We start from the raw sequence: 26,953 nt of genomic DNA on the forward strand, positions 1-26,953 counted from the left end.
AGAAAAAATAATAAAATAAAATAAATAGGTGATTGCAAACTTTTATCTCAGTTCTGAGAAAAAAAAATCTTAATTTTGAAACACAAAATTTTATTTTATTTTAAAAATTAAAATCACGAATTGTAAGGTGTAAACTGAGGATTCAGAGTTGTAAATGGTACAATGTAAATTCAGAATTAAAATTTAATTAAGATTTCAGAATTCTGAGGAAAAAGTCAAAATTGTGAGATGCAATTATATGTTTATAACTTGTTATTGCATGATATAAACATGCAATTCTGAAAAAAATGGTAAATTGTTGGATCTTAGTAAGACTTGTGAAATAATAAAAACGTAATCACCTTTTTTATTCCATGGTGGAAGCAAGCTTTCATAAGAAGGAGATGTTTAAAAAACATGATTAATATTTCTGATTTATTCGTACATCTGATTCATGTGCCACAGTAGAAATGCAAGGCTGAGTGCAATGCATTCTGGGATGCTGTATTCCAAGCAGTGTGCTGTAATTGTATACTTTTCATTTTTCATAATGAGCACTACATGCATTCTGCATAATTGAGCATGCATTCTGATCTTACTATGTCAGTTAGTACAGACAGAGCCAAGTTTGCCTTAAATGGGTCACTTTATGCCTGAACTTCCTTTCTGCAGAAAGTGTGCACTCTAAAAAGACAGACAAGGTTTCTAAAAGGTATCTGCAGGAAATTTGCTTTTAGATCAATTTAAAATCCAGGCCAGTTGTTCTCAGAAGACGGCGACAATTTAAAAAGCTCATCCTGGAAGATTAAAAACTGATGTTATAAATCCTCTAAGGACAGATGCGTCCCATGACACGATCCAAGTATGCTGTGTGATATAATATACAATATCAAATATACATGAAATAATATAAAAATATAACAAACAAATGCCTATGTCAAGGTCACCAATGCTATTGAGTAGAGACCAGTATTTGTTATAAGTTTTTAGACCGTTATTATTTCCATGAATAGTGCCCTATACTCAATCATGACTACAGGACAAACTGAAGAACGGTATATTGTTCTGGTCCCTCATTTGAAGGCCCAGCTCCTGGTCTTGGTGTGAGGATTTCTCAAGGGCCTTTTACCTGATTAGACTTCGATTAGAGAGCTCTTTCTGTCTCCCACATACATGCTTCATGTCTTTCCTTCGCACTTTTTCTTTTCAGAGTCTTCAAATTACATCTTAATGTATTTTTGGATCAGCGGGTGACCTCCAGAGGACAATGCTGTCTGGACTGTTTAAACTCACTGATTCTGTCTGATCTTCTGTGATTTTATAGATCTGTCCATCAGACGAGCACATGATCAGTGCTTCACTCCAGCAAACGTTACGTCACTCCTGTGCAAAAGAACTTTCTTGAAAAAGGTCATTTGGTGCAGCTAGTGGAGAAGAATTCACTTTCAAGCCACCTTGAAATACTTTGGGTTGACCGTATATGTAGCATATTGTCTATATATATATATACAGTTCATGTCTGATTTTATTGCTGCTTTGAAATATGTAGTTAAAATGTGAGTTTTGGCAACAGTTCCAGATTTGCGTATGTCTCTATTGAAGCAGATAGGAGTTGGTCTTGCATGACTGAAGTACTGTGCCAGTGTGGCCGCTGAGGGAACTGACTTTACTTGAAAGAGATTTTAATTGAGCTTGAATTGAATCCAGAATATTCATTTCTGAAGATGTTCTGGTGGTGCTCAGCAGTGTTATTTTAGTATTATTTATATATAGCTCTAGTATTTATTTTTATATTTAATTCCTTTTTTTATTTTAGTTTTAAGTTTTAGTAATGTGCTTTTGCCACTTTATTCTTTTTATTTTTTATATTTTACAATTAATTAATTAATTTATATTTTTATTTAGCTTTTTATTACTTCAACTTATTTCAGTTATTGCCACCTAGGGATATTCCTGGATCAAATTTTCATGTTGCAATTAATTGCAAATTATTTTATCACGGTATAAATTGCATTTTGACCAGGGGATGGGAAGAGTATTCTTAAAATGCACCACAAAATCGGAATAATTTGTAATATATAATTATTCACGGTATTTAGAAGTGCCCACGATAACAATATTGTGCATGTTTATTACCTTGATAAATCGCATTACTGAATACTGGCACATGTTTATCACCAAGGCAAGTTTTTCTTAAGGCTAAGTTTTTCATCTAATATTTATATTTTATTTTAGCTTTTTTTAATTATTGAAAATGGTTTTCAGTAGTTTTAGTTAACAATAACAGTACTGATGCTCAGGAAAGCATTACATCACATATGTTAGTTCGCCTACTTCTAATGCATCATGGTAGCATACTAAATTCCAGCAGTCAAACCGATGTAATTTCCGCTGTTAGACTGGACCGTTTTCATGTTGGGGACTGGTATGAAGTCCATGTAAATGTAATGAAGTGAGCGAGCGCTGATTTTGGAGGTGGGATGTTGAATTGCTCTGAGCTGCTCGTATCATGGAAATAATTTTACCCCCTTCAAAATCCACCCGTCTATCCACGTTTCCACGCTCCGTTTGCTCAAGGCCTCCGTTTTAATTTGCCAATCTGTTGTAATTGCTTTGAGAGCTGGCTGGCTCTCATATTTTCTTCAACCACCCCCCCCCCCCACCACCACCAAATCTGACACACATGCATATGTGTGTGTGTTCACTCGTGGACATCTCAAACACCAGCTCCGACACACACGATCACACACACTCCATCTCACGTCCGCAGAAAACACGTTGTCGAACACAAGCGCTGTCTGTTCACCAAAGCGCCGGCATTATGACGCTGTCATCTCACCGCAAAGCTATCCCTGCTGAATATGAAAAATACAATAACTCAGCGGCACAGATATCAGTCACCACGTGCTCTGCGTGACCTTTCTTTTTTCTCGCAGCGTTTCATGATTACCGCCGCGGATCTGAAGCTACATGAACGTGATTGAAGTAAAGGGCAACGAGATGGGAAACAAAAATAAACAGTTCGCCCTTGAGCTTCAGACTCTGTGTTTGTGTGTGTGTGTGTGTTTCAGACGAGGAAGGGAGAGAGGTGGCTTGATAGACTAAGATAACATTGGCATGTCAGTACCTAAAAGAACATTGTTGGCTATCATCTCTTTCTGACTATCTCATCCGCTCTGTCTGTCTCTCTCTTCATCTCTGCTGTGTGTATATTACTGACTCCTGGTGCTGTCTAGTCCTACCTAGACAGCATGTTCTGTGCATTTTAGGCTCAAGTGAAGTTAAATATTATAATTAAAGTCTTAATAATAATAAGCAGTGTTTCTCTTTTCCCCAATACTTTTTATAATGGTATACAGTTTACAAAAGTATTAATGCCGTAAACTATTTGAATAAGTACATCTGAGCTGTTCTAAACCCAGCAGGCAGATTGAGCTGTTTTCCCTCTTGTTTAAGTAAGTGTGTAGTTTTCAGAAATGTGATTGGTGTTCATTTGAGTAATGTTGTTTTTCTCTGTAGTTTTAGATTGGAATTGGTCTCGCGTGATTGAGATGGTTACTAGATTTTAGTCCATTTTCATGTTGGGCCTTGAAATATTCAGCAACTGGTCAGTTTGTATATTATTTTTTTATGTTTAATATAAGAAAACACAAGGAATATTTTGACATGGGGGGGATAAAGAATCAATGCTCATAAGAATAGTGTCAAGAAGTATGAGATGCCAGTAATCTTAAAATTGACAAATATTGATTGATTAATCTGTTTTGGGCATTTAACACCAAAAGTATTAATTGAACAATATTAATCGAACGACATTAAATTACAATTTAATAGAATATTATATTTAACCCCATGTTAAGTGGTGTTTTAACAAACTCCAACCTTAAGTATATAATGTTGGTGTTTCACAGATTATTCATGCTACAGACATGAACGATATCTTAAATTGTGTTTTCTAGAAGCGGTATGCTGATATTATGATTTTCACCTGAAAGAAAAAAAAAACAGTAAATAAAAAGCAGTTAAAAAATACCTAGACTTCTACTGTAGTAGTGCTGCTATAATATTACTTATATATACTATTATATAGTATTTGTTAATATTTTATTTATTAATATAAGATTTATTTTAATTCAATTTAATTTAATTTTTTGATTTCATATTTCATCTCAGTTTAAGGTTTAGTAATTTTTTCTTAGTTTGTGTGTGATTTTCTTTATCGCTTTTTATTTCATTTTAGTACTTCAGTTTATTTCTCTTCGTTTTGCATTTGTGGCATAAGCACCACTCATATTTTCTTCAGAAAATACATGACTCTAGTAAATATCTAATGTAAATGATGTAATGTTTTTCTTGTTAAAGTATCAAATTGTTAGTATAGCAGCATGCTTTGATTTGGAATAAGTGAGACATGCCTATGCAGTTTTTCTGAGTTAGGATGCTGTCTCAGAAGGTAGTTGTCTATGTAGAAAGCAAACAGCGAGGAAGCTGACTAGCAGCAGAGCTTATGAGGCCTGAAAAGCTGACCTTCCCTTCTGCCTCTAGCCAAACGCACATGGAGATGATATTTGGATCAACATCAGAGCGCCAACGAGGGGCTTTCAGAGCGCCGCTGTTAGTGTGTGAATGTGCATGTCCTCTGTTTGCTTTACAAGCGCAGGTGACGGACTCAATGTGGCGACGTGTCTCTCTCTGTGTGTTTGTGTGGAACAGGACGACAGGCTGTGAGTGTCCTCATGCCGTCCTCTTCAGCCCACGCTTGGCTTTTGTACAGACACTGTTGAGGCTATTCAGCTGGTGTCAGCACTTATGCTACCTGCACAAGTGTGTGTGTGTGTGCATGTGTGTGTGAGGTTTTGCTATCTTTGTAGGGAAAACATGTTAAACCCAAAAACCCTGCCTGTGGAGGCATATCTTATAATGCCAATAAAGAAAGCAGCTCATAAAGGTTATTAAATTAAGATTCATTTCAGAATCTTACAGTGATACAATTATAGTGATAATGACAATTGATTGTGCTTCCAAAAAAATGCATAACATTTGTCTGAATTGATTATCAAATAAGAAGTCCTGTGACAGATGGGTGAACTATATTCAGACTCTGATAAAAAACAGTGTTAAAATGAAACAGATATCAATCGAAAAGGGGCTTTGCTTCAAAACCTCTTTGTTTTGCCTTTGAACGATGGTCTAATTATCTTCATTTATAGGTGAAGTATGCTGTTTAAACACTTAGTTTAAAGGAATAGCTCACCCAAAACAGAAAAATTTCATTTACTCATTTATTTACAATTGCATTTATTAATTTAGAAGATACAGTTATTCAAAATATTCTTCATCAAATTGTTGAATTTATCAACAGTCGACATTATTAGTATTGTAATTACTGTATAAGCTAGACTGGTAATGCATTAACTAACAGTGAGCAAGACATTTGTTAATGTATTTTTTTAATTATGGTTAATGTTAGTTAATAAAAATTAAACCGTTCATTGTAGGCCCAAAGTTAACTCAGATTCATTAAATAATGTTAGATGCATGCTTTGATTTAATTAATGCATTAGTAAATGCTGAATTATGTTGAGCTGTCATAAAGTCAAAGTGAATGAGAAGTTTTTATGTTTATATAAAATTGTATTTTGATTCGTGAAAATTGTTTAAAATGGAAAATATTCTTAAAAATGTTCTCCTTTTTTATGAATTGGGTATGATTTAAGGGTGACTGATGATAGAATTTGCATTGCAATATGTTGCTACATTTCCTACAAACAAATGTTTGACGTGGGCTGTGTGTGACATCACATCAGACAGATTCTCTTGTGCATTTACAGTCGGAGGACGTCAGATTTAAGAGTGATGTTTGCTCTTTCGTCTCACGACCAGAAGCTTCAGCATGCTGATTGATGACGGCCGTCTTGAGTGTTCTGTCGGAGGGAAGGCCCTCTGTCTGGGACTCTGAAAACCCCTGGATTAAACAGACGGAGACATCCCAAATCAAGGGGTTTCCAGAGACAGAGACATGTAGATTAGCAGTGTATTTCTACACCCACTCCACTTTTGTGTGTTTACTTGCCATCAGACCCATTATCCTGTGTATTCTCGTCCACTTGTGCTTGTTGTCTCAAAAGAATTTCAATTAAATTCAGACGACCGTGGCTTCAGCCGGCTGGAGTGAATTAGAGCTACTGGACAGACAGAGGAGAGGAATCCAACCAGGAGGAGGAATGAGAAGGAATTATGCTTTAAAACCAACAGATCAGTCACAACATGACTCAAATTGTTTATTTGGGGGGAAAAAATATGATTGGGTGATCTGTAGGCAAGAAAATCAGCATTGGAAATAAACAAATTGCAAGCATAGATAAATAGAACAGAACAAAAATACAAATGAAATAAACAGTGCTTTATATTTTTCAGGTAAGTCTAACAGCATTCAGGTACAGAAATTGAATAATCAAATGTAAAATAAAACTGCATAGTCTTCACTGTATAAATGAAATATAATAAATCTGTGTTAAAGCTACAAAAGTGATTTCTTAAACTTTTGAACAATAGTATACACAGTATATTGCATTGTATTTCTAAGCATGTAAAATAGTATGAATGGAACATTTCAAACAGTAGTATTTAGGGATGCACGATAATATCGGTATCGGCCGATAAAAGCTTAAAATGACAATCATCGGCATCGGCCGATATGAATATTTCTGCCGATGAGCCAAACCGATAGGGGGGCGTGTGCGCGCGTGACGACCATGATCGTAGCTTGAGCGCCAAAAACTTAAATTTACAACATGTCAGCTGTGTGGAGGCATTTCGAGATCTGTCAAACAGATAACAAAGTTGCTATTTGCAATATTTGTAAAGCACAAGTGATGCAAGGAGGCGTAAAACAACAGTCTTTCAACACTACAAATATGATTACACATCTTAAGAGCCATCATCCTGAGCAGCACCAAGACCTGTTTTTCAGGTGTGAATGTTTGTCTACATTTGTAAAATAATACATTTATGGTAGAATCAGTACAGAAGAGATACATGGATTTCTCTTCAGTAAAATTAAAGTTTAAATATATCAGGGGAAAAATTTGTATATATATCGGTATCGGCATCGGCCAAAATTATTTTGAAAATATCGGCATATCGAATATCGGCCAAAATCCAATATCGTGCATTCCTAGTAGTATTCCACATTGTTGTCACATGACCTGACCATTATGCATGTTTAATTCGACGAATGTCATTCAGTTCTGGAATAAATAGAGTGATTTTACATTTTAGGACAAGTTTGACTAAAATGGTTTGAAACACGAAACAATGTTGCCACTTGTTTACTTCCATAATGTGATATAGTAAGCAAAATGGGGACAGAATTTGATGTGTTTTGTTGGGAACTGGTTGAATAAATGGCTGCTGTGATGGCAAACGAGTGATTAGCAAAGAGGGAGAGAAACGCTTAGACATACACATGAAGATATGATGGACAAAAGCTGAATCTGTGTGTTTCTCTGTGGCAGTATCTGTGTGAGCGTGCGCTCGTCTGTGTTCTGATTCAGAGGATGAAGGGTTGAGAGCCTCGCCGCTCCACCATGTCTACAGACATCTGAGACCTGGACACTGCTGCATCTTCCCTCAGGTTGTGCTCTGATCTCGTGAAGTTGTGCATCTGAAACTCTTGTTTGGACCAAACTGGCTCTGACATGCACAGAGGGAGACTGTATTGCTCTTTCATAGCAAAGAAACTCAAATTGCGTTCTCAGTCTACGATGTTTCTTCTAAAATTCCTCATGGTGTGAGTTGTTGTTGTCACATGTATGACATGCATCACTTGGGTTTTCCTGCTTCATGAGTTTGTCTGTTCATACATTCACTTTTCCATCCATCTTTCTGTCCATTTATCTTTCCATCCATCTGTGGGTTTGTTCATCCATGTAGTGCCACAGCAACACAGATGTTGGCCTCGTCTTGTACATGCTTCAGCAGGTACCACGTATCTATTGAATGAAAATATTGAACTCTGTTAATTGACCTCAATGCAGCAGGTAAAATAGGTTGCAGATGCTATTTCGTTCTGATTTAAAAACTTATTTTTTTGGCTCAGACTTGGATTAAAATGCTAAATAACCATATTTATGTACTGTATATTTGGATGTGTGGTGCATACCTGTTATTTTAGTATTCTATTAGTTACTATTACAGTTTTCATTAGTAGTCTAAATTAGTTTTTGTTTTTTTATATTTTATGTTTTTATTTACATTTTTGTTTCATTTTTAGTAATTTTGTTTTATTTTTATTCATTATTAATGTCTACATAGATTTTATTTTTATTTCAGATTTAGTTACATTCCATGATGTAGTTCATTAGGTTAAACTACCGTATGTGAAAATGATTTTTAGAAATGCCAGAAACTGGCTTAAATAGATTTAAGAGATTTTTTTTTAAATCTGAGTTCAGTTAATGTTTTCTGTTTTTAATTCTAGTAAAAAAAAAAAAGTTTTTTAATGGTTACATGGTTTGAATGTATATGTATATTCACACATTACAAAATGTAACCGTAACAGTATCCAGTATATACTGTGCACTATGCTATTATGTATTCTGTTCTGAACACAGCCATTGTGTGTGTGTGTGTGTCCTCCTTGACTATGTATGTGAGTGATTATAGTTGCCCTTTGAGTTAATGTCAAAAAGCATTTATGAATATTAAGTTTTTTCATTTTTACAGCTCTTGGAAAGGATTTTATATTCCTGGAATGACTGAAATAAGTGAGAGAGAGAGAGAGGGGGAAAGATAGATAGAGGTAGGGCAAGCTGAGAGGGAAAAGAAGGAGTGAAATGAAAAATAGAGGTGAGAGAGGAAAAGATGTAGCTGTCATTGGCTTTGGTTTATAAGCCATTTGTTTTGTGTACTGATGTCATTTCTTATGCAGGACGGGTCACGTGCTCGGTTTAATTCTGTGGGTCAGGGGCTTGAGGTTTGTTTAAATCACTGCAATAGTAATACTGAAGCGTGCTTTAGCAGTCACACCAAATACTTTCTGACAGTGAGAGATGGAGCACAGAAAAGATGGACAAAATGAGCGGAGGAAAAGAAGATGGATAGATAGAAAGGACGTTAAGGCAATAAGAGGAAAACAGCAAGACAGTACAAAACAATAAGTCTGAAAGATTGAATTGCTGTGACACAGAGATGAGAGACACAATCACTGATCAGACTGATAAAGAAGCCATATTGAATTTTCTCTCTGTGCACTTTTGCTGACTTTTAAAATGCTACTTTGCTGTCTGCATACTCCAAAAACAATGGCTTTATTAAAATAAAAATATGAAATGTAATTTTTTATAATGCCATATTTTCAGCTAAAATAAAATACTAAGTGGGTGAGGTGAATTTAATCCAAAAGAAAACTGGAAAAAATATTTTTTATAACAGTAAAGATAGTCTTTATGCTACTATTTCATTCTTAGTACGGTAAAAAAAAAAAAAATGTTTTTTGAAATATTAAAATAAATATGTAAAAATATAATGTATAGTGTCAATTTAAATGGCCCTGAATTTGGTTCATTGTATTTATGCAAAATATAATTTTCAAAAAAAAAAAATCTTTCAGTAGGCTAAAATAAGAAATGTTTTCCATTATATTTGCATAATAAAAGTGGAGTATGTAATTAATTAATTTGTTTGATAGAAAATATTGTATATTAAAAATATATTTCCCATTACCCTATACGATCTTGCTTAATTTCAGTGATGAAGATGTTATTACATGTTTAATGAAAGATTATAATTGGTTTAAGAATATCTTGCATTAATTTTTTTGTGTGCAGAATGACAAGAAAGATTTATTAAGATTCATTAAGACACAGGATCAGTTCTGCCTTCATTTTGTCTTTATGTTTTACTCAGAGAAGGCCAAGCTAAACACACTTGACAAATTTGCTCTCTACTGTAAATATTGCAGCAGTCAGAAGTGTGATAGCTGTTTAACTGTGCATGTGTGATTTGTGCACAGCTTAGCGGTCATCAATCAGCGATCCGATGGCCTCTCACAGTTAAATGTCAGCTAATGTAGTCTCGACATTAACTGTGAATGCCCTCAGGTTAGCCGTAATGATCTGATTATATTCATCCACAGAGTTTAGAAAACTATGAGTGTGTGAGATACAGTCTGTCACATGCAGCTTTGTGTAAACGAGCCAGTTACATCGTTAGTGTAGACTAGATATGGCATTAAACCGTAGTCCTTTTAAAAGTAAACTGGTTATCATCGTAGCGGCTAATAATCAAGGTGCCGATTTATTTATTTATTTATTTATTTATTTATTTATTTTTGACTTTTGATTTTTGTTTTTTTGTAAACAAAAAAGTTTGATTGCTAAGAAGTATTAATTAATTAATTAATTCCTTTCCAGCTTTAATTTCCCTTTCCAAATGTAATCAATTTAGTTATTTATAATAAATAATGTCTATTTTTTTTTGCCAATTGAGCTTTAATCACTTTATATATTTGTAGTCTGAGCAGACAATAAATTAAAACAAATTTAAAATAGATTTATTTTTGTTTGTTAATATTTAACATTTCCAAATGTATTTAGTGTAGTTGTTTGTAGTGTGAAAAGCAAACAATAAATAAAGTAACATATAAAATACAATTTTTAACTAAAGTTAAATTTAATTTAATTAAATAAAGTAAAATTGGGTAACACAATTCTGTTTTTATTTAGGGTTATTTTTATTTAATCAGGTTCAGATGCTTTTGTGGATTTCTCCAGGTGGCTCCAGGTTGTTTTTTCCTACACAATGCACATAATACAGTGTTAGATTTCACCGCTTTTACTCAGTCCTACTCCAGATGTCAAACTTTGTAGCTTTCACTATAAAGTAAATCGTGTGTAATATTTCAGCAATAACAGAGTTGCAGTGATGCAGAACATTGCCAAACATTGCAGCTCTGTTTAGTGCAGACACACTTGAACTTCAACTACAAACATTGCTTTACACTTAATTTCTAGGACCAGTGTGTTTTCGTATTAAATATAGGTCTTACTCATAAGCATGACTGTGACTTACAATGCATTAAAAGCATAGAATGGTGTATGCTGTATAGATGTAGTTAATATACATTGGTCGCAACCAAGGCTTAAGCCTATTCCCCAACTAAATCCTAAGTCTGAGCTGTTTCAACGTAAAGAAACTTGCACTGATTGATCTTGAAATATGCCCTTGTTTTGACTCCAGATGCACTCCAGTAATGTTTTTTCTAAGGCATGTTTATAATAATTACTTTAAAATCCTAATTGAACCATGGCCTAGTCCTGGCTTAAGCTAAAACCTATCTGTGAAATAGGGGCCATAGTGTTTAATACGGTTTGAATTGGCACCCTGGAGTGGAGTGTCATTTGGTGCTTGCATTACTCCTAATGGAGTAGCCATTAAACGCAACTACCATTGAATTAGACTCACCTCTCAAGCACTCGCTCTGTTATTTGTCTAACATTAGGAGCATTACCGCAGCCAGCCTATTAGTCGTTTAAGCCACAGTTTGAAAGCTTTCGAATGCAGTCAATGAAAGGTATGTAATTGATATTTTCGAAGGCTTTATATGAGGGCTCTTTTTTCGAGAGTCGAGTGATGGAGATCGTCTGTGTTCCCACAGGAAACAAGTGGGAGTTTTTGAACCTTAAACTGATTGATTAATTGATTGATTTACTTATTTATTAGATTAATTGTGTTTTTTTACACGTCTGAAATAAATTGGAATACAAATTTTATAAATTGTTATTTTATATATTATATAAAAATATATATATTTTTAATTTTTTAAAAAATATTATACAACTATTAAAACATGAATATGACATATATTACTATTAATAGAAATATAAAATAGAATTTAATTATTTTTGAGAATTTAGAAGTAGAAAAATTATTTCAATTATTTCAAAAATTTATTCAAATTCAAAGAAATTCATAAACCGAGAAAAGTTTGAATGTCTGATAGATAGATGGACAGACAGACAGACAGACATTTAATTCCCCAAAATGCATCTGTGTTGAATTTCTTTAAATTATAGTTCTGCAAATTCCCATAAGGATTGTTCCAGTTCAACTTTCTGTGTAATTCAGTCATGAATTGATAGGGAACCGATTCTTCAGTTCTGAGTTTCTTAAGCAATCTTTTGTTACCCTGTATGGGAAAGAAATAGAAGAATTTCATGTCCAGTTGTCCTTTCATTATTTTGCTAGTATCTCAACTGTGAAGCTCAAGCAAAGTGTCTCTCATTAGAAGAAAAGCTCGTTTGAACTCTGGAGACACAGGCTGAACAGTTCTACTTTTATTAGTGGAAAAACTTTTGCCAACTTTCCTGTGTCTTTATCCGGGCAAACTCACTGATCTGTGGTGCCGCCTAAAGCTGTCAGGTGTTGGTTTCTCCTTCATGAGCACAGGAAGTGAGAACTGCATAGGTCAGATAAAACCTCCACTCTCACTTCCAGATGGGGAGAGCATCTTTTCCACAGTTTTACTAGGATCAGCTACTTATAAAATTAGCATGGTCCACATTTAACCAATTAGTAGTGCTGATGCAATCAATATGCAGGCAATTAAACACATGCTTCCTTTAGACTGCAACATGTTGGACTGGAGTCTGTTGCTGCAACTCAGAATTTCCTGCATCCTGTTTGGAAAAGTGTAAAGTGCAATAGTGTGCAGTTTAAGTAGTATGCAAAATTAGAATTAGTGCATCATTTGGTGTAGTATTTTCAAAATATGCATGGTGTTTGGACTAATATTGACTATAAAGGTGTTACTTGTGAGAATTACATAAAAAAACGATTTAAGATGCACAAAGTCTAATTTTGCATACTGCTAAGAATTGCATGCAGCCTAATATTGTTTGTACTGTAACACCATTGGTACTTCAGTATATTGTTAAGCTTTAGAAAATAATGAAGTGTACTTTATTGCCTAATATTACTCATAATCCATGATGTGCTATAGTAGGGATGGTTATTTTGTTTTAAGTATTTCACAATACATTTCAAAACAGATGTGTGAACCTACAAATGAATAATTTTTAAAATAATGCATGCAAACACAAATAGTTTGCAACAAAAAGCTTTTTTTTCATATGAAAACACACTTTGATTATTAGTGAAGCACATACTTAGTGTGTAGTAGAAGAATGCAAATTGTGCCGCAGGCTGTGAGTCAGTGTAGTGGAAAGTGAATCTGTTCGTGAATGTAGATTTCTGTGAAACATCTGTCACCCTGACTTTCTGGGAAAAGTTTGCTGACATATTGAGCAGGTTGAAGTGAATGATCACCATTAGCAGAGAGGAGTGGGATGTTTCTGTAGAGCCGGAGCTTTTCAGTGATGATGACGCATGTAATGAATCTGTATCATGCTGAGCAGCCCACGTGTTCTGAGAACTGTGTCAAGAGACAATTTGTCCCACGTTAAAACAATACATCAAACACTTTATGGAAGATTTGTATGATTCCTGCTTTTTTGTGCTAATTTGTAAAGACTTTTTTTCCTTGTTAGAACTTAAAATGAAGTAAATAAACTGATTAAGCAGCATTTCCAGAAAATAATAGTATAATGCATGTTGTTTTAGATAAATTGCAATAACTCTATTGCATTTTATCTTGAATAAAATATGTACTCTTGTGTTTCTCTTTTTACTACCAATGAAACTTGTTGACAGATACTTTGGAAAAGGGATTCCTGCAGTTTGACATGCTGTTCTCCATCTAAATTGAGTAAAATCATGCGCTAATTCATTTGAAATTATTATAAATTATTATTTGTGCAGCATGAGCTCATATTAATTGAGAAAGTTCATGGAGTATTTGTACTTTTTCATTTCACACACGCATTTAAAAAAAAAATGAACTAGTGAAGACAATAAAGTGTTTGAAAGTGTGGGTTGCTCCATCATTTTGAGTCACTTTGAACCAGAAACACTGAGTTTTAAGCTCTGAAATAAAATGCAAAGTGTCAGCCATCATTTAAATAATGATGAGTCTGCAACAGTTTGAAGTACAAACGTAAAAATAATCGTTCCAATTATACTTAAAAGCACAAAACTTGTGTGTTGTAAAGTGACCCAAAATGATGGACTAAGTGACAAATCTTAAAACTTGAAATGGTTGTAACTCACAGGACCTAAAATACACATTTTAACTTACATTAATTCACTTTTTTTCCCAAAATCTTGATGTTGATTTTAAAACAGTAATTTTAGATATTAGACTTCAGTTCATATATGTACTGTCACCAAAGATCCTTCACCTTTGACATTTGTATTTCTTTCTTTCTTTCTTTCTTTCTTTCTTTCTTTCTTTCAGAGATTGGCTAGAGAAGCTGAAGACATCCAACGAGAGCATTCATGGCAAGATGCAATCAAAGTAAGAATTTCTTTCAGTAATTCATTAATAATTAGCCTACTTCCACAGACATTAGTAGTTTCTGTGAATACCTTTTAGTTTAGTAACATTAATATACTGATACGGTTTTAGATCATATTTTTAATTTGATTTAATTTTGTTTTTGTTTTAAATTTAAATTTTATGTTTTAGTCATACAAAATAAAAAATAGAAAAAAAAGTTTTAGTAATTTTGTTGTGCGATTTTGTCATTTTTAACGGGGTTTTTTGTATAGTGTCTACAGGTGCATCTCAATAAATTAGAATTAGGGATGCACCGAAATGAAAATTCTTGGCCGAAACCGAAAACCGAAAAAGAGAAAACCAAGGCCGAAAACCGAAACCGAAACACCGAAAGAAATTGTCAATTATTAGTACCATTGCATTTATTGCTATGACCGTGTACTAACTTTACTAAAATTAAGACATTGCAATTGCATAAATTAATATTAAAGTTTCAAAGATAATTACAATTACATAACTTATTTAAAAAAAAAAAAAAACATAAAAATACATAATTACAAATGATGCAAATATTTATTAAGCACATTGCAACAATCATTGCAACAAGCACAGTATAAAATAAAATTCAAACTAAAAATGTATCCCACTCATGTGTATATTTAATAATAATGTACAGGCCTACTGGCCTGCAGAAAGGTTTTAAAATGAACAGTTCTCTCATAAAAACAAAGTGCATTTAGGTGAAGTGCATTTGAAATTGTTCTCTGTAGGACTAGAAAGTGCATTACTTCTCCAGTTGGCAAGACTCTTATCACTTCTGGGGATGGGGACTTCAGACAGATAACCATCTAGCTGTTGAGCAGTTGAGCTTGTCATCTGCCTGACATTTGAGAAATATTTGAGAGAGTGTATTTAAATAGGGCCAGGGCATAAATAAACATTTTTTATCAAATTAAAGCAGAAATCTAGCATAAATATGGTTACAATCTGATATTATGTATGTATGTTTGTGTGTGTGTGTGTGTGTATATATATAGTAGCCTAAGAACAAAATAGCCAACGTATTATTATTATTTGAGGCACTTTCTTGCAGAATTCCACTGAACATATCATACAGCGATGGTGCATGCCACTCATCTGGTGCAGAGACCAGTCTTTTTTTCTGCGCTCTGATCTGTCTCCTGCGCTTGGTGCTTTTCCGTCTCCACGCGGGTTCTCCGCATCCAGCGCGGCCTGGATCATTTCTCGTGCGCGCTGCCTTATTTCCGCATCCAAGTAACGTTAATGGTCTTTATAACGCGGATCAAGCACATTCCCGATGAAGTGCAGAGGATCCGAAAAGATCTCAATGAGACGTGTGCTAACAGACTCTATAAGACTGTACTTTTCTTTGTTTTTACTTCGTGGTCCGTCTTAATCTCTTTAGGAGACGCTTTACTGCTGCGAATAAAGGAATACGAAGAGAGAGAATGTTTTCACTGGTGTTAAGTGAATGTCGCGTGGAACTCGTGGTCTGGGCTATGCAGGTGCACGTACAGGTCGCGGTTTCTGTTTGCGTCATCACAACATTTCGGCCGTGTTGTTTCGGTGATAAAAGTCTATCGGCCGAAAACCAAAAAGGCCATTTTCGGCCGAAAATTTTCGGTGGCCGAAATTTCGGTGCATCCCTAATTAGAATGTCGAGAAAAAGTTCATTTATTTCAGTAATTCAACTCAATTTGTGAAACTGTATTAAATAAATTCAGTGCACACAGAATGAAGTAGTTTAAGTGTTTGGTTATTTTAATTGTGATGATTTTGGCTCACATTTAACAAAAACACACCAATTCACAATCTCAACAAATTAGAATAAGGTCACAGACAATCAGCTAATCAACTCAAAACACCTGCAAAGGTTTCCTGATCCTTCAAAATGGTCTCTCAGTTTGGTTCACTAGGCTACACAATCATGGTGAAGACTGCTGATCTGACAGTTGTCAAGAAGACAATCATTGACACCCTTCACAAGGAGGGTGAGCCACAAACCTTCATTGAGAAAGAAGCTGGCTGTTCACAGAGTGCTGTATCCAAGCATGTTAGCAGAAAGTTGAGTGGAAGAAAAAAGTTTGGAAGAAAAAGATGTACAACCAACCAAGAGAACCACAGCCTTATGAGGATTGTCAAGCAAAATCGATTCAAGAATCTGCGTGAACTTCACAAGGAATGGACTGAGGCTGGGGTCAAGGCATACAGACGTGTCAGTTGTTGTATTCCTCTTGTTAAGCCACTCCTGAACCACAGACAACTTCAGAGGCGTCTTACCTGGGCTAAGGAAAAGAACTGGACTGTTGCCCATTGGCCCAAAGTCCTCTTTTCAGATGAGAGCAAGTTTTGTATTTAATTTGGAAACCAAGGTCCTAGAGTCTGGAGGAAGGGTGGAGAAGATCATAGCCCAAGTTGCTTGAAGTCCAGTGTTAAGTTTCCACAGTCTGTGATGATTTGGGGTTAAATGTCATCTGCTGGTGTTGGTCCATTATGTTTTTTGAAAACCAAAGTCACTGCACCCGTTTACCAAAAAATTTTGGAGCACTTCATGCTTCCTTCTGCTGACCAGCTTTTTGAAGATGCTGATTTCATTTTCCAGCAGGATTTGGCACCTCCCCACACTGCCAAAAGCACCAAAAGTTGGTTAAATGACCATGGTGTTGGTGTGATTGACTGTCCAGCAAACTCACCAGACCTGAACCCTAGAGAGAAACTATGGGGTATTGTCAAGAGGAAAATGAAACAATGCAGATGAGCTGAAGGCCACTGTCAAAGAAACCTGGGCTTCCAGACCACCTCAGCAGTGCCACAAACTAATCACCTCCATGCCACGCCAAATTGAGGCAGTAATTAAAGCAAAAGGAGCCCCTACCAAGTATTGAGTACATGTACAGTAAATTAACATAATCTCCAGAAGGCCAACAATTCACAAAACATGTGTTAAGATGGTGAATTGGTGGTTTGGTGAGCCAAAATCATCACAATTAAAAGAACCAAAGACTTAAACTACTTCACTCTGTGTGCATGGTATTCATTTAATACATGAGTTTCACAATTTGAGTTGAATTAGTGAAAAAAATGAACTTTTCCTCAATATTCAAATTTACTGAGATGCACCTGTATGTAGTTTTTAATTTTAAGTTTTTACTTTATTTAGTTTCTAATTTTAGTACTTGAGGTTAAACTAAATCAAATGTTTATTAGTAGCTGAAATAATTTTTAAGTGTTTTTATACGTTTTATTTTATTTCAGTTAATGTTTATGTGAAATAATGTTAGTCGTATCAGTCAGGCTGTATTTTTACTTAGGCGCACAGTTGCTTTGAAATGGTCCCTGGTCTGGGACGCCCCATTGACTACTCACTGAGCCTATTTTTCAGTGCAATTGACTGGCTAAGTTAGTCAAGTTGTCAAATGCAAGAGTAACTCTTTCATAGAGAGCTCCTTGAGCAAAACCCCTGGGTGCCCTTGGAGGGTCGGTGCTCAGACGCCACAGCAGCATTATGAATCTGTGAGCTTATATGCAGTGACAGCTGAAGGACTGTGCAGATCGCTGACTAGTTTGATCATCTGAATGTTAGTAGACATTTTGCACTTGCAACCCCTACAAAAAGTTACAGTGGTGGTACCATGCTAAAGTTATATGATAAAAGTGAAATAGTGCATGGCTACAGACACCATAGCAATGCATTCCATATGTAGACACACACAGACATAAACACACACACACACACACACACACACACTGCTGTGTGATGTCGGCAGTCTCCAGGGAGACCGTGCCTTGCTGTCATGCTACACTTCCCACAAATGGATTCTTAACCCCGTTGCTCCCGCGGGATATTTGAGAAAAGGCTCTAAAACTAATAATTATGAGACCTCCTCTCTGAGAGCCCATCTCTATTCATGGCTGCTTAGCCACTAAAGTCAGCAGTGAAGGAGACGCAGGCCGCTGTCTGTCACACCGCATGATGCTCAAATGACCTGACAGACTTCTGATAGACTACAGATTATATTACACACACACACACACATACATACATAGACAGTTATGTTTTTTTTCCCCCTCTGTATCACCAAACAGTGACTGTTTCGGAAGATTTTGTAAAAAAAAAAAAAAAATCTATATTCTAAATGAATGTCTGATCTTATTGTGAATTATTCATCCATGCATATGTTGTTGTTGTTTTTTAACCTTAGCACACTTGCACGTCCACAAAGAATGTTTCTAGCCTTAAATGAATAGATTAACCAAAAAAGAAAATCTACTCATCCTCATTTTATCCCAGATGTTGATGAGTGTGTTTCTTCATGAGAACAGATTTGGCGAATTTTAACATTACATCTCTTTCTCACCAGTGGATGCTCTGCAGTGAATGGGTGCCGTCAGAATGAGAGTCCAAACTGATAAAAACATCACAATAATCCACACCACTCCAGTCCATCAGTTAACATCTTGTGAAGTGAAAAGCTGCATGTTTGTATGAACCAGATTCAAGATTAAGATGTTTTAACTTCAAGCCGCCACTTCTGAACGAAAACACTGTAGTTTGTAATTCATAATAATTTGTCCTCCAGTGAAAAAGTCCTTCTCATGTTGTCCTCTCTCATCAAGATTTACTGATATATTTGTAAATGGTGCTTGATCTGTGCATATTTCTCTCCTGATTCAGACAAGACAACTTTTCACTGGAGAAAGCAATGTTTTGAATAGAGGACTTATATGAATTATTTAAAATGTCTTAATGATGCATTAATTCCTTACAAACTTCACTTCACAAGATGCTAATTGATGGACTGGAGTGGTGTGGATTACCTGTGGATTATTGTGATGTTTTTATCAGACTCTCATTCTGACGGCACCCATTCACTGCAATGTATCCATTGATGAGCAAGTGATATAATGCTACATTTCTCCAAATATGTTCCCATGAAGAGACAAACTCATCTACATCTTAATTGGCCTGAGGGTGAGTAAATTTTCAGCAAATTTTGCATTTTGGATGAACTTTAAATTAAAGTTTAAATTGTTGCTTGAAGAAACAATTGAGCCGTTAATGAGATCTCGTTTGTACCTTGGAAAGTAATGTTAGTCCATTGAAACCAGTCAAAGCACAAACACATGTGGACTTTTGCTTGTTTTCTAATGTTAAAGGTCAGAACTGTGGCACGTTTCACATCTTTCCTTACTTTTTCAGTCTGTCGTTCCTTTGCTTCATCACGTTTTTCATCTGTCTATTTTTGCAGTATTCATTTAGCCGTCTTTCATATACAGCTTCTCTCTCTCAGTTTTCATCACTCTCTCCTCTCTGCTCACCTTCCTCTTTCACTATCTCGCTTTTTCCTCTCACACCTCCCTCTTATCTGTCCTCGTTTCTAATCAGGCGTGAAAACAGTTTGAAAATATCATATTGTTGCAAATACTGCAATTGAATCCTAATGGCATGCGGACATTAATAATGTATTGCGGTGCTGATTTCATTTGCCTTTATAATTAGGCAAGGTAATGAAGCACTGTAGGGGCCAAACCAATTCACTGTCTTCACGGGAGAGACAGGAACAAGAGGAGGGGCTTTGAGGATCCTGGGATACGGAGAGGGGTCTCTCCATTTGTGGGTTTTAGATTGGTAACAGTTTTGCCCTCTCTTTTGGAGCAACGCTGTAATTAGATTAGTCTCACATGCTCTTTAGCACATTAGGAGCGCCAAAACGCACGCCTCTCAGAGCGACGGCTGGAGGGAATACGAGAGACGGAGAGAAAAAGAGGACGTTTGTGTCACATACACAGGATGCAAAAGGGTAACATGCTTAGAAACTAGTTTGAAGTGGTTAACATGCACGCACATATCTACACTTAACTAGTCAGAGGCAGGTGTCTAGAGGAGGGAGTAGTATTATAAGTAAATGTTGTTCCTGTGGCTCAGTGGTAGAACATTGCGTTAGCAGAACAAAAGGTTGTGGGTTCAATTCCCAGGGAACACACATACTGATAAAAAAAAAAAAAAAATCCTGTATATCCTGAATGCTGCTTTGGATAAAACCGTCTGCTAAATGTATATTAGTGGAGGGATGTTTTCAGGGAAATTTCGGATAAATTATTCACTCATTGCTTTTTCGATCCAGGGTTATTGTAGTAAACTAATTAGAACTAAAACCATTTAGAAAATAAATAAATAAAAACTTTATATATATATATATATATATATAAAGTTATTTTGTTTTAATTTAGTTTAACTTGATGTATTAAAATAAGTAAAACTGAAATAAAAATAAATAAAAACTATATAGACAAAATAAATGACAAAAGATTGCAACACAACAGATTGCTACAACTTTAACTAAAGATAAAATGAAAACAGAATTTATAAAAATAAAAGCTGGTTTCAAATATTAATAAACACTATAATAGTATCTTAATGACCTCAAATAACCCATGGTTAAATCTTCTTTTTTTAAAGTATTTGTATATCAAGGTAAATGTATCTGTTTAGTACAAATCAGTGTTATGTAATATTATTTATATACTATTATAAAATGTTAAATTTCCATTTTAATATTAGAGGAAGTTTTAGTAAATGTGCTATGTACTTTTGTAATTTTTTTATGTTAGTTTTTCTTATTTCTATTGTGCTTTAATTTATTTTGTTTTCCATTTTAGTGTTAGTAATTTTAGTATATTAAAATAAAATGTATTTATTTCATTTGGTTACCAAGCTAACATTTCTGTTTAGATTTTAATAATCATTTCAATTCAGTTTTAACTTTTTTAAACAAAGCACTGTGGTATTCTCTCTAGTGAAACCTGGAGGTCAAAAGTAAAATTGCTATTTAAAAGTGTAGTTTATTTCTGAGAAAAGTGAGTTTGTCTGATCCTGTGATCTCACAAACATATGAAAGTTTAAAAAGATTCTGCCCCTTTAAATAATTTCACTGCTTTTATTAGTAGCTTGTAATGTTCATGAGTTTTGCCTGTAGTTTAACTGTTTTAAATAATGGGTAGTTTTAAAGCGTATGCATACGTGAAATCGCCTTCCTCTGATGCTGTTTTCGCATCGAGGTCACTGCTTGCATTGAAGCCCTGACACAATGAAATGTCCTGTAGTGTGCATCCGTGTCGGTTTGTTTAAATGTATTCCCATAAACGCGTCCTCGTGTGTGTTTCTCTATGCCTGGCCATCTGTGTGCAGGAGAACACCTGGCCATCCGCGTGTGTTTGTGAAGCTCTTGTTCGGTACCTGCCTCGGTCCATCTGTGCTTTGTGCTAACAGAGGTGACATCATCGGCCCAGATTCCCAGAATACTGTGGCTGCTGTTGCCGTAGCGACAGGCAATGCAGCTCGTGCTTCATTGCGCGAGTCACCATTACTTTGCCCCGCGCGCTTCCTCTGATGGCCAGACATCACAGCTGCCATACACACTTAATTACCACGACAGGCGTGATAGATAACCGCACACCTCATCTGTTCAGAAAGTCACTCTGTTAACATACTCGCACATCACTGTCCTCGAACACAGAGACACTTTACATAAACACGTCAGTTAATGACATGCATTATGATGCAATAATGTGCTGAATAAAATATTTAAAATATTCCAGTCTTTTCAAAGACGCGATTCGTAAAGCTTATTTTTAACTTGAGAATTTATTAAGAAATATTGCAGGTATTTCTTCATTTTATTGTCCTGGATAAAATATTAAACTCAGTATTTTTAAAGATGGAAAGTATTTATTTTCTCTCTCTCTCTGATGTAATTGTCTTGTTATATATATATATATATATATATATATATATATATATATATATATATATATATATATATATATATATATATATATATATATATATATATATAATATTAAATTCATTATTTTTAATTCACACTCTGAGCATTTTGTTAACATCATATAAAAATAACCGTTTTTAGTTATTTTTAAAATGTTTATTTAATGTTTTCATTTTTTACATTTAAATAACGTGTGTTTGATCATTTTTTATTAAGTTTTTAAAATTGTAAATAATTGTTTCTTTTAATTATGCTTTATACCTTATTTAATGTTTTATTTAATATTTAATTATTAAAAATATTTCAGCTTTTATTTTATAACATATATATATATATATATATAAAAAAAAATGTTTTACTTTTATTAAATTAAAATAAATATATGTAATAAAAATAACAATTTCAATAATGTCATTAATAATGTAATATATAAAAAGTGTCAGAACTTAATCCAAGCATATTTCTGACATATTTAAAACATTCACCACACACTGCATATGAGGCATGACCTGACTGTCCTTGTCAGTATAATGGCGTGTGAATAATCAAGATAGTTGCTGTAGCACTGGTATGATTCCACATCATACGATATATAGTGTTTGACGTGTTGTATTTGTTTGTCCAGCCAGCCGTCTCAATACACAATACAGAATGAGCTGTTTGAATGCAGCGCTTGTCATGTTTGACCACAGTATCGAGCTCTCGCGGCTCGGCTTGTAATAACAACAGCGCTAGTCGTAGCACACCGGCCTTTTAAATCCATCTGAATTCAATAGTGTGTGAAATAGTCATTAAATTCTTTTATTGTGTTTTATTTCTCAAGGTCGTTTTGGCTAGCCTCTCTGTCACAATCGGTTTGAAAGCCATTTCTTGGCTGATTAATGCGATTGTCTCGTTTAAACTGGTGCAAGCAGCACGACGACTACTAAAAGACTACATCTCCTCTGGCTCGCTGCCCCGCCACTGTTTCACTGGATATCCTAACACCATATTTAATACGGCTGACGAGACACTGTTGAGAAAAATAAACAAGGACTGTGTCATATTTAGATCTGAATGTGATGAGAACATGCAGTTGTCTTGTATATCTGTCAGGCATCATGGATTTCAACAATGTAAATGCAGGTGATTCAGTAGTATATCAGTATTTTCCTGTTTACCCTTTTTATCCAGGGGATTTTGGTTTTATAAATTTTTGCTCAGTTTGCACGCGCGCACATGCACACACATATACACTCAGTATAATATTATAAAAGTATATCATTAGAAAAAATATATGATTTAATAATATTTCATATAATAATATACTATAAATTATAAAATAATAATGTATTTGCTGTACATATACACATTTTCTTTTTTGTAAAATGTTTTATACATTATTTAATATTTACATTTTTTGACTGAATTTATAATAAATAGATTTTATGACACACACACACACACACACACACATATATATATATATATATATATATATATATATATATATATATAATTTTTTATGGATATAGTTAGTAATATTTTTAAATAATGTAATTAATGTAATGAATAATATAATGTATGTGTGTGTATGTATATATATATATATATATATATATATATATATATATATATATATATATATATATATATATATATATATAAAGTGTCAGAGCTTAATCCAAGCATATTTTTGAAAGTTAAAACATCTATTAAAATAAATGTTAAAATATTTTTTTTAATTAAATGTATTTAATATTTTTGTATAATAGTTATAATATTTGTATAATTTTTATAATAATTTAACATATTATTTTATAGATTTAATAGACTTTATATATTTTATATAATAAATATAATAAAATATTTATTGTTTATTATATCTATTTATCTGTCTGTCCGTCCGTCCATCCGTGTATCTTAAGTGCATACATTTATGAATGCTTCATCAAATTAATTCAAATCTATAACTACTAAACGATTAATTTTAAAAGATTTAAGTCATTTGATCACAATTTGACCAGCACCATTTGATGCACATTTGCGTTGACATAAAGTGAAAGTGCATAAAAATAAAAGCCGGGTCCGCTGTTATTATAATAATAGCTACATTTGTTTTTGCTGCGCTTAGCACTGAAGTAATAACTATTTTCAGTGTGGCACAACCCATTAATGCGCCTAAAATCCTCCCATCACTACAATTACAGCTCTGTTCATTATCACTGAATGCGTTTGGATGGTTTGGTCCATATCTGTTTCTGCTAGCGTTATCAGCGTATGTCACAGTACTTGTAGCTGTCAGTCTGAAGGTAAAGAGCTGTGAGGAAGCCCAGGCCTGTTTGATTAGATGTGTTTGAAGGGTGTTGTGCATAAGACAGCAGTGAGAGAAGCAGGAGAGAGAGGAGGAAAAGATGTGCACTTTCCATCCAATGTGTCAGCAGTATGTTTGAAATGCATTAGAGCTAATAGCTGTGCCATTAGAGGAGAGGAGAGGCGCTCTGTGCTGAGAGAGACACTGCCGTCTTCCAGGCCATTTGCCATAATCATCATTCTGTAATCAATCAAGCCTTTCATCAGAAAACAAGACGCTTGCATTATTTTCAAGCAGATCTTCTCTTGACATTGCATTCATGAAATTCTCCCCGCATGTGTTTAAATGTATTCGGACGTTAGCTTCATGTTTCTGCATGTGAAGTCACTCAGATGTAGTCTGGTAAATCAGAATTTTGATTACAGTATGTTCTGTATGTATGACACAGAATTACATTAAAAAAAAGCCTTTTTTGAGTAGAAGCAGAAACACACTGTTTTCTTGCATGTCTCTTTAAATGCAAATGTGCTGCTGATCCCGCCCCCTTTTCCAGAGCAGGGCTGTGCCTTCACAGCTCGTCTCAAATAATCTGCACATCTGTTTGGTTTTTATTATCATGTCTGTCACGCTGAAATCAGGAGTTTTAAAGCAGTATTAGTTTAATCTTACGATAAACGGTTTTCGCACAGAAAGTGAGTACTAAACTAAGTTCTCTTTCATCTCTTATTGCACTTAAACTGTCGAATACACATACGTTTAGGTTAAAAACACATAAAAACAGTCTGTGAAGGTTAAACAGCTGGGAAAGAAATCACATGTTTATATTAGATTAGGTGTATCAAGTGATATAATATACACTATATTGCTGCCTATGCTAATAATATCACCCAAACAATAAAATAAAAGCAGAAAATCACTCACTCTGGACTGAATAACGTCTATAGCTTTGATAAAAAGGCCTTGCTGCTTTTAAGTGCATGCAGATAAACATGGCCGATTGTGGGCGGGATCTATGCTAATACAGTAGTGTCCATTAACAGTTGTGGGCGGGGCTTGTAAAATGTGTTGCTATAGGGCCCTGGCATTTTTTGCTGATTGGATATCTATCTGATTTGTTAAAACGTTTCCATTTACACTTGGCCACATAAATGTGTGATCGCAAAACGGATATAAATCCGATCTTCAATCCCCATGCTATATTTAAATGTAACAGTTTGTCTCACTACTTTTAATGAAGATGATTAAGTGTTGACCGCTTTATTCGTGACAGTTTGCGCATCGGATTGCTGAAGAGATACTCAGCTACTCATCTGCTGCGATGCGTGTTGCATTAGTGCAGTCATATAGCCTATAACACACTCTCATATGTTTATTATTTTGGGAGTAGTCAAATTTACATATGTGGTTTCTACAACCAGATGCATTTTCACTCGTCCAGTTTCGTCTGGAATAATGCAAAAACCACATCCTGATGTGGTTTGAGTTATCAGATTTAAATCTGTCTCAAATGTGTTTCGGAGGATATTTACACCTGGTCTTTTCACAATCAGATAGCTATCCAATCAGACAAAATGCATGAAATGCCCAGGTGTAAACAGCTCTATAGTGTTCTGATTGAGTTGAAACACTATATCCCACAATGCAATGCAACCTTATGTTTCCATAAGCAGTATTGCATTGTTTTATACAAATTTGTGATTTGTAATTTGATCAGACGGCCTGTTATACATTGGGTTTTTTGATGATTGATTGTACTACTTTACTTCACATTTTTAAAAAAGAGAGTTGTATGTACTGCACAGTATGCTAGTATTCCATTTCAGACAGAATCATGTACACAACTTGATGTATTCGACAGTCATACATGATCAGTAACATTAGACGCCCGAGGGAAACACTTCTTACTCTTCTGTCATGTTCACTTTACGACGTTCTCTCATCTGGAGGGTCAGTAACACAGACTGCGGTTCCATTATCTCTCCTGTGGAAATGCTTCATGCCTCCAGAAGCTCAGCCTGCAGCTAGAAAGACTTACAAAGAGTTCACAGGCTCCTACGGCCCTCCACGTCTGCGTTTCACACCCGGCAGCAGATGGATTTCATAGAAATAAGGCTCTGTGAAAAAGTGCCTTAAACATTTTAAGATTTCTGTTATCACTTACTTATCATCAAGTAGTTCCAAACCTGTGTGGGTTTCTTTCTTCTGTTCACAAAGGAAGATATTTGGAAGAATGTTGGTAACCAAACTGGTGATGGTAGCTACTGACTTCTATGCTATGGAAAAAAATAATATAGAAGTCAGTGGCTACCGTCAACTGTTTGATCACTCATTGAGAAAAGAAACCAAAGAATCAAATCAGTCTGATTCATTAACAAATCAATTAGGCCAGTTTGGATCAATTGCTTCAGTGGAAAGATTAGACTCAGAAATATGATTCCTTCATGTTCCTCGTTTAAATCTGATCCTCACACAAAG

General features: G+C 34.7%; 1 protein-coding gene across 2 annotated transcripts in view; it reads left to right on the plus strand.

Moving 5' to 3' along the window:
* The window catches only part of LOC127959340 (voltage-dependent calcium channel subunit alpha-2/delta-2), a 201,694-nt gene that overhangs the window by 74,352 nt on the left and 100,389 nt on the right, over positions 1–26,953 (plus strand). For both annotated transcript variants that reach the window (XM_052558443.1, XM_052558444.1), the window contains exon 4: positions 14,336–14,395. In XM_052558443.1, coding sequence (XP_052414403.1) covers positions 14,336–14,395 — 60 coding nt within the window. The remainder of the gene's footprint in view (positions 1–14,335; positions 14,396–26,953) is intronic.

Source organism: Carassius gibelio, chromosome B6, assembly GCF_023724105.1.
Source record: "Carassius gibelio isolate Cgi1373 ecotype wild population from Czech Republic chromosome B6, carGib1.2-hapl.c, whole genome shotgun sequence".
Taxonomy (NCBI): domain Eukaryota; kingdom Metazoa; phylum Chordata; class Actinopteri; order Cypriniformes; family Cyprinidae; genus Carassius; species Carassius gibelio.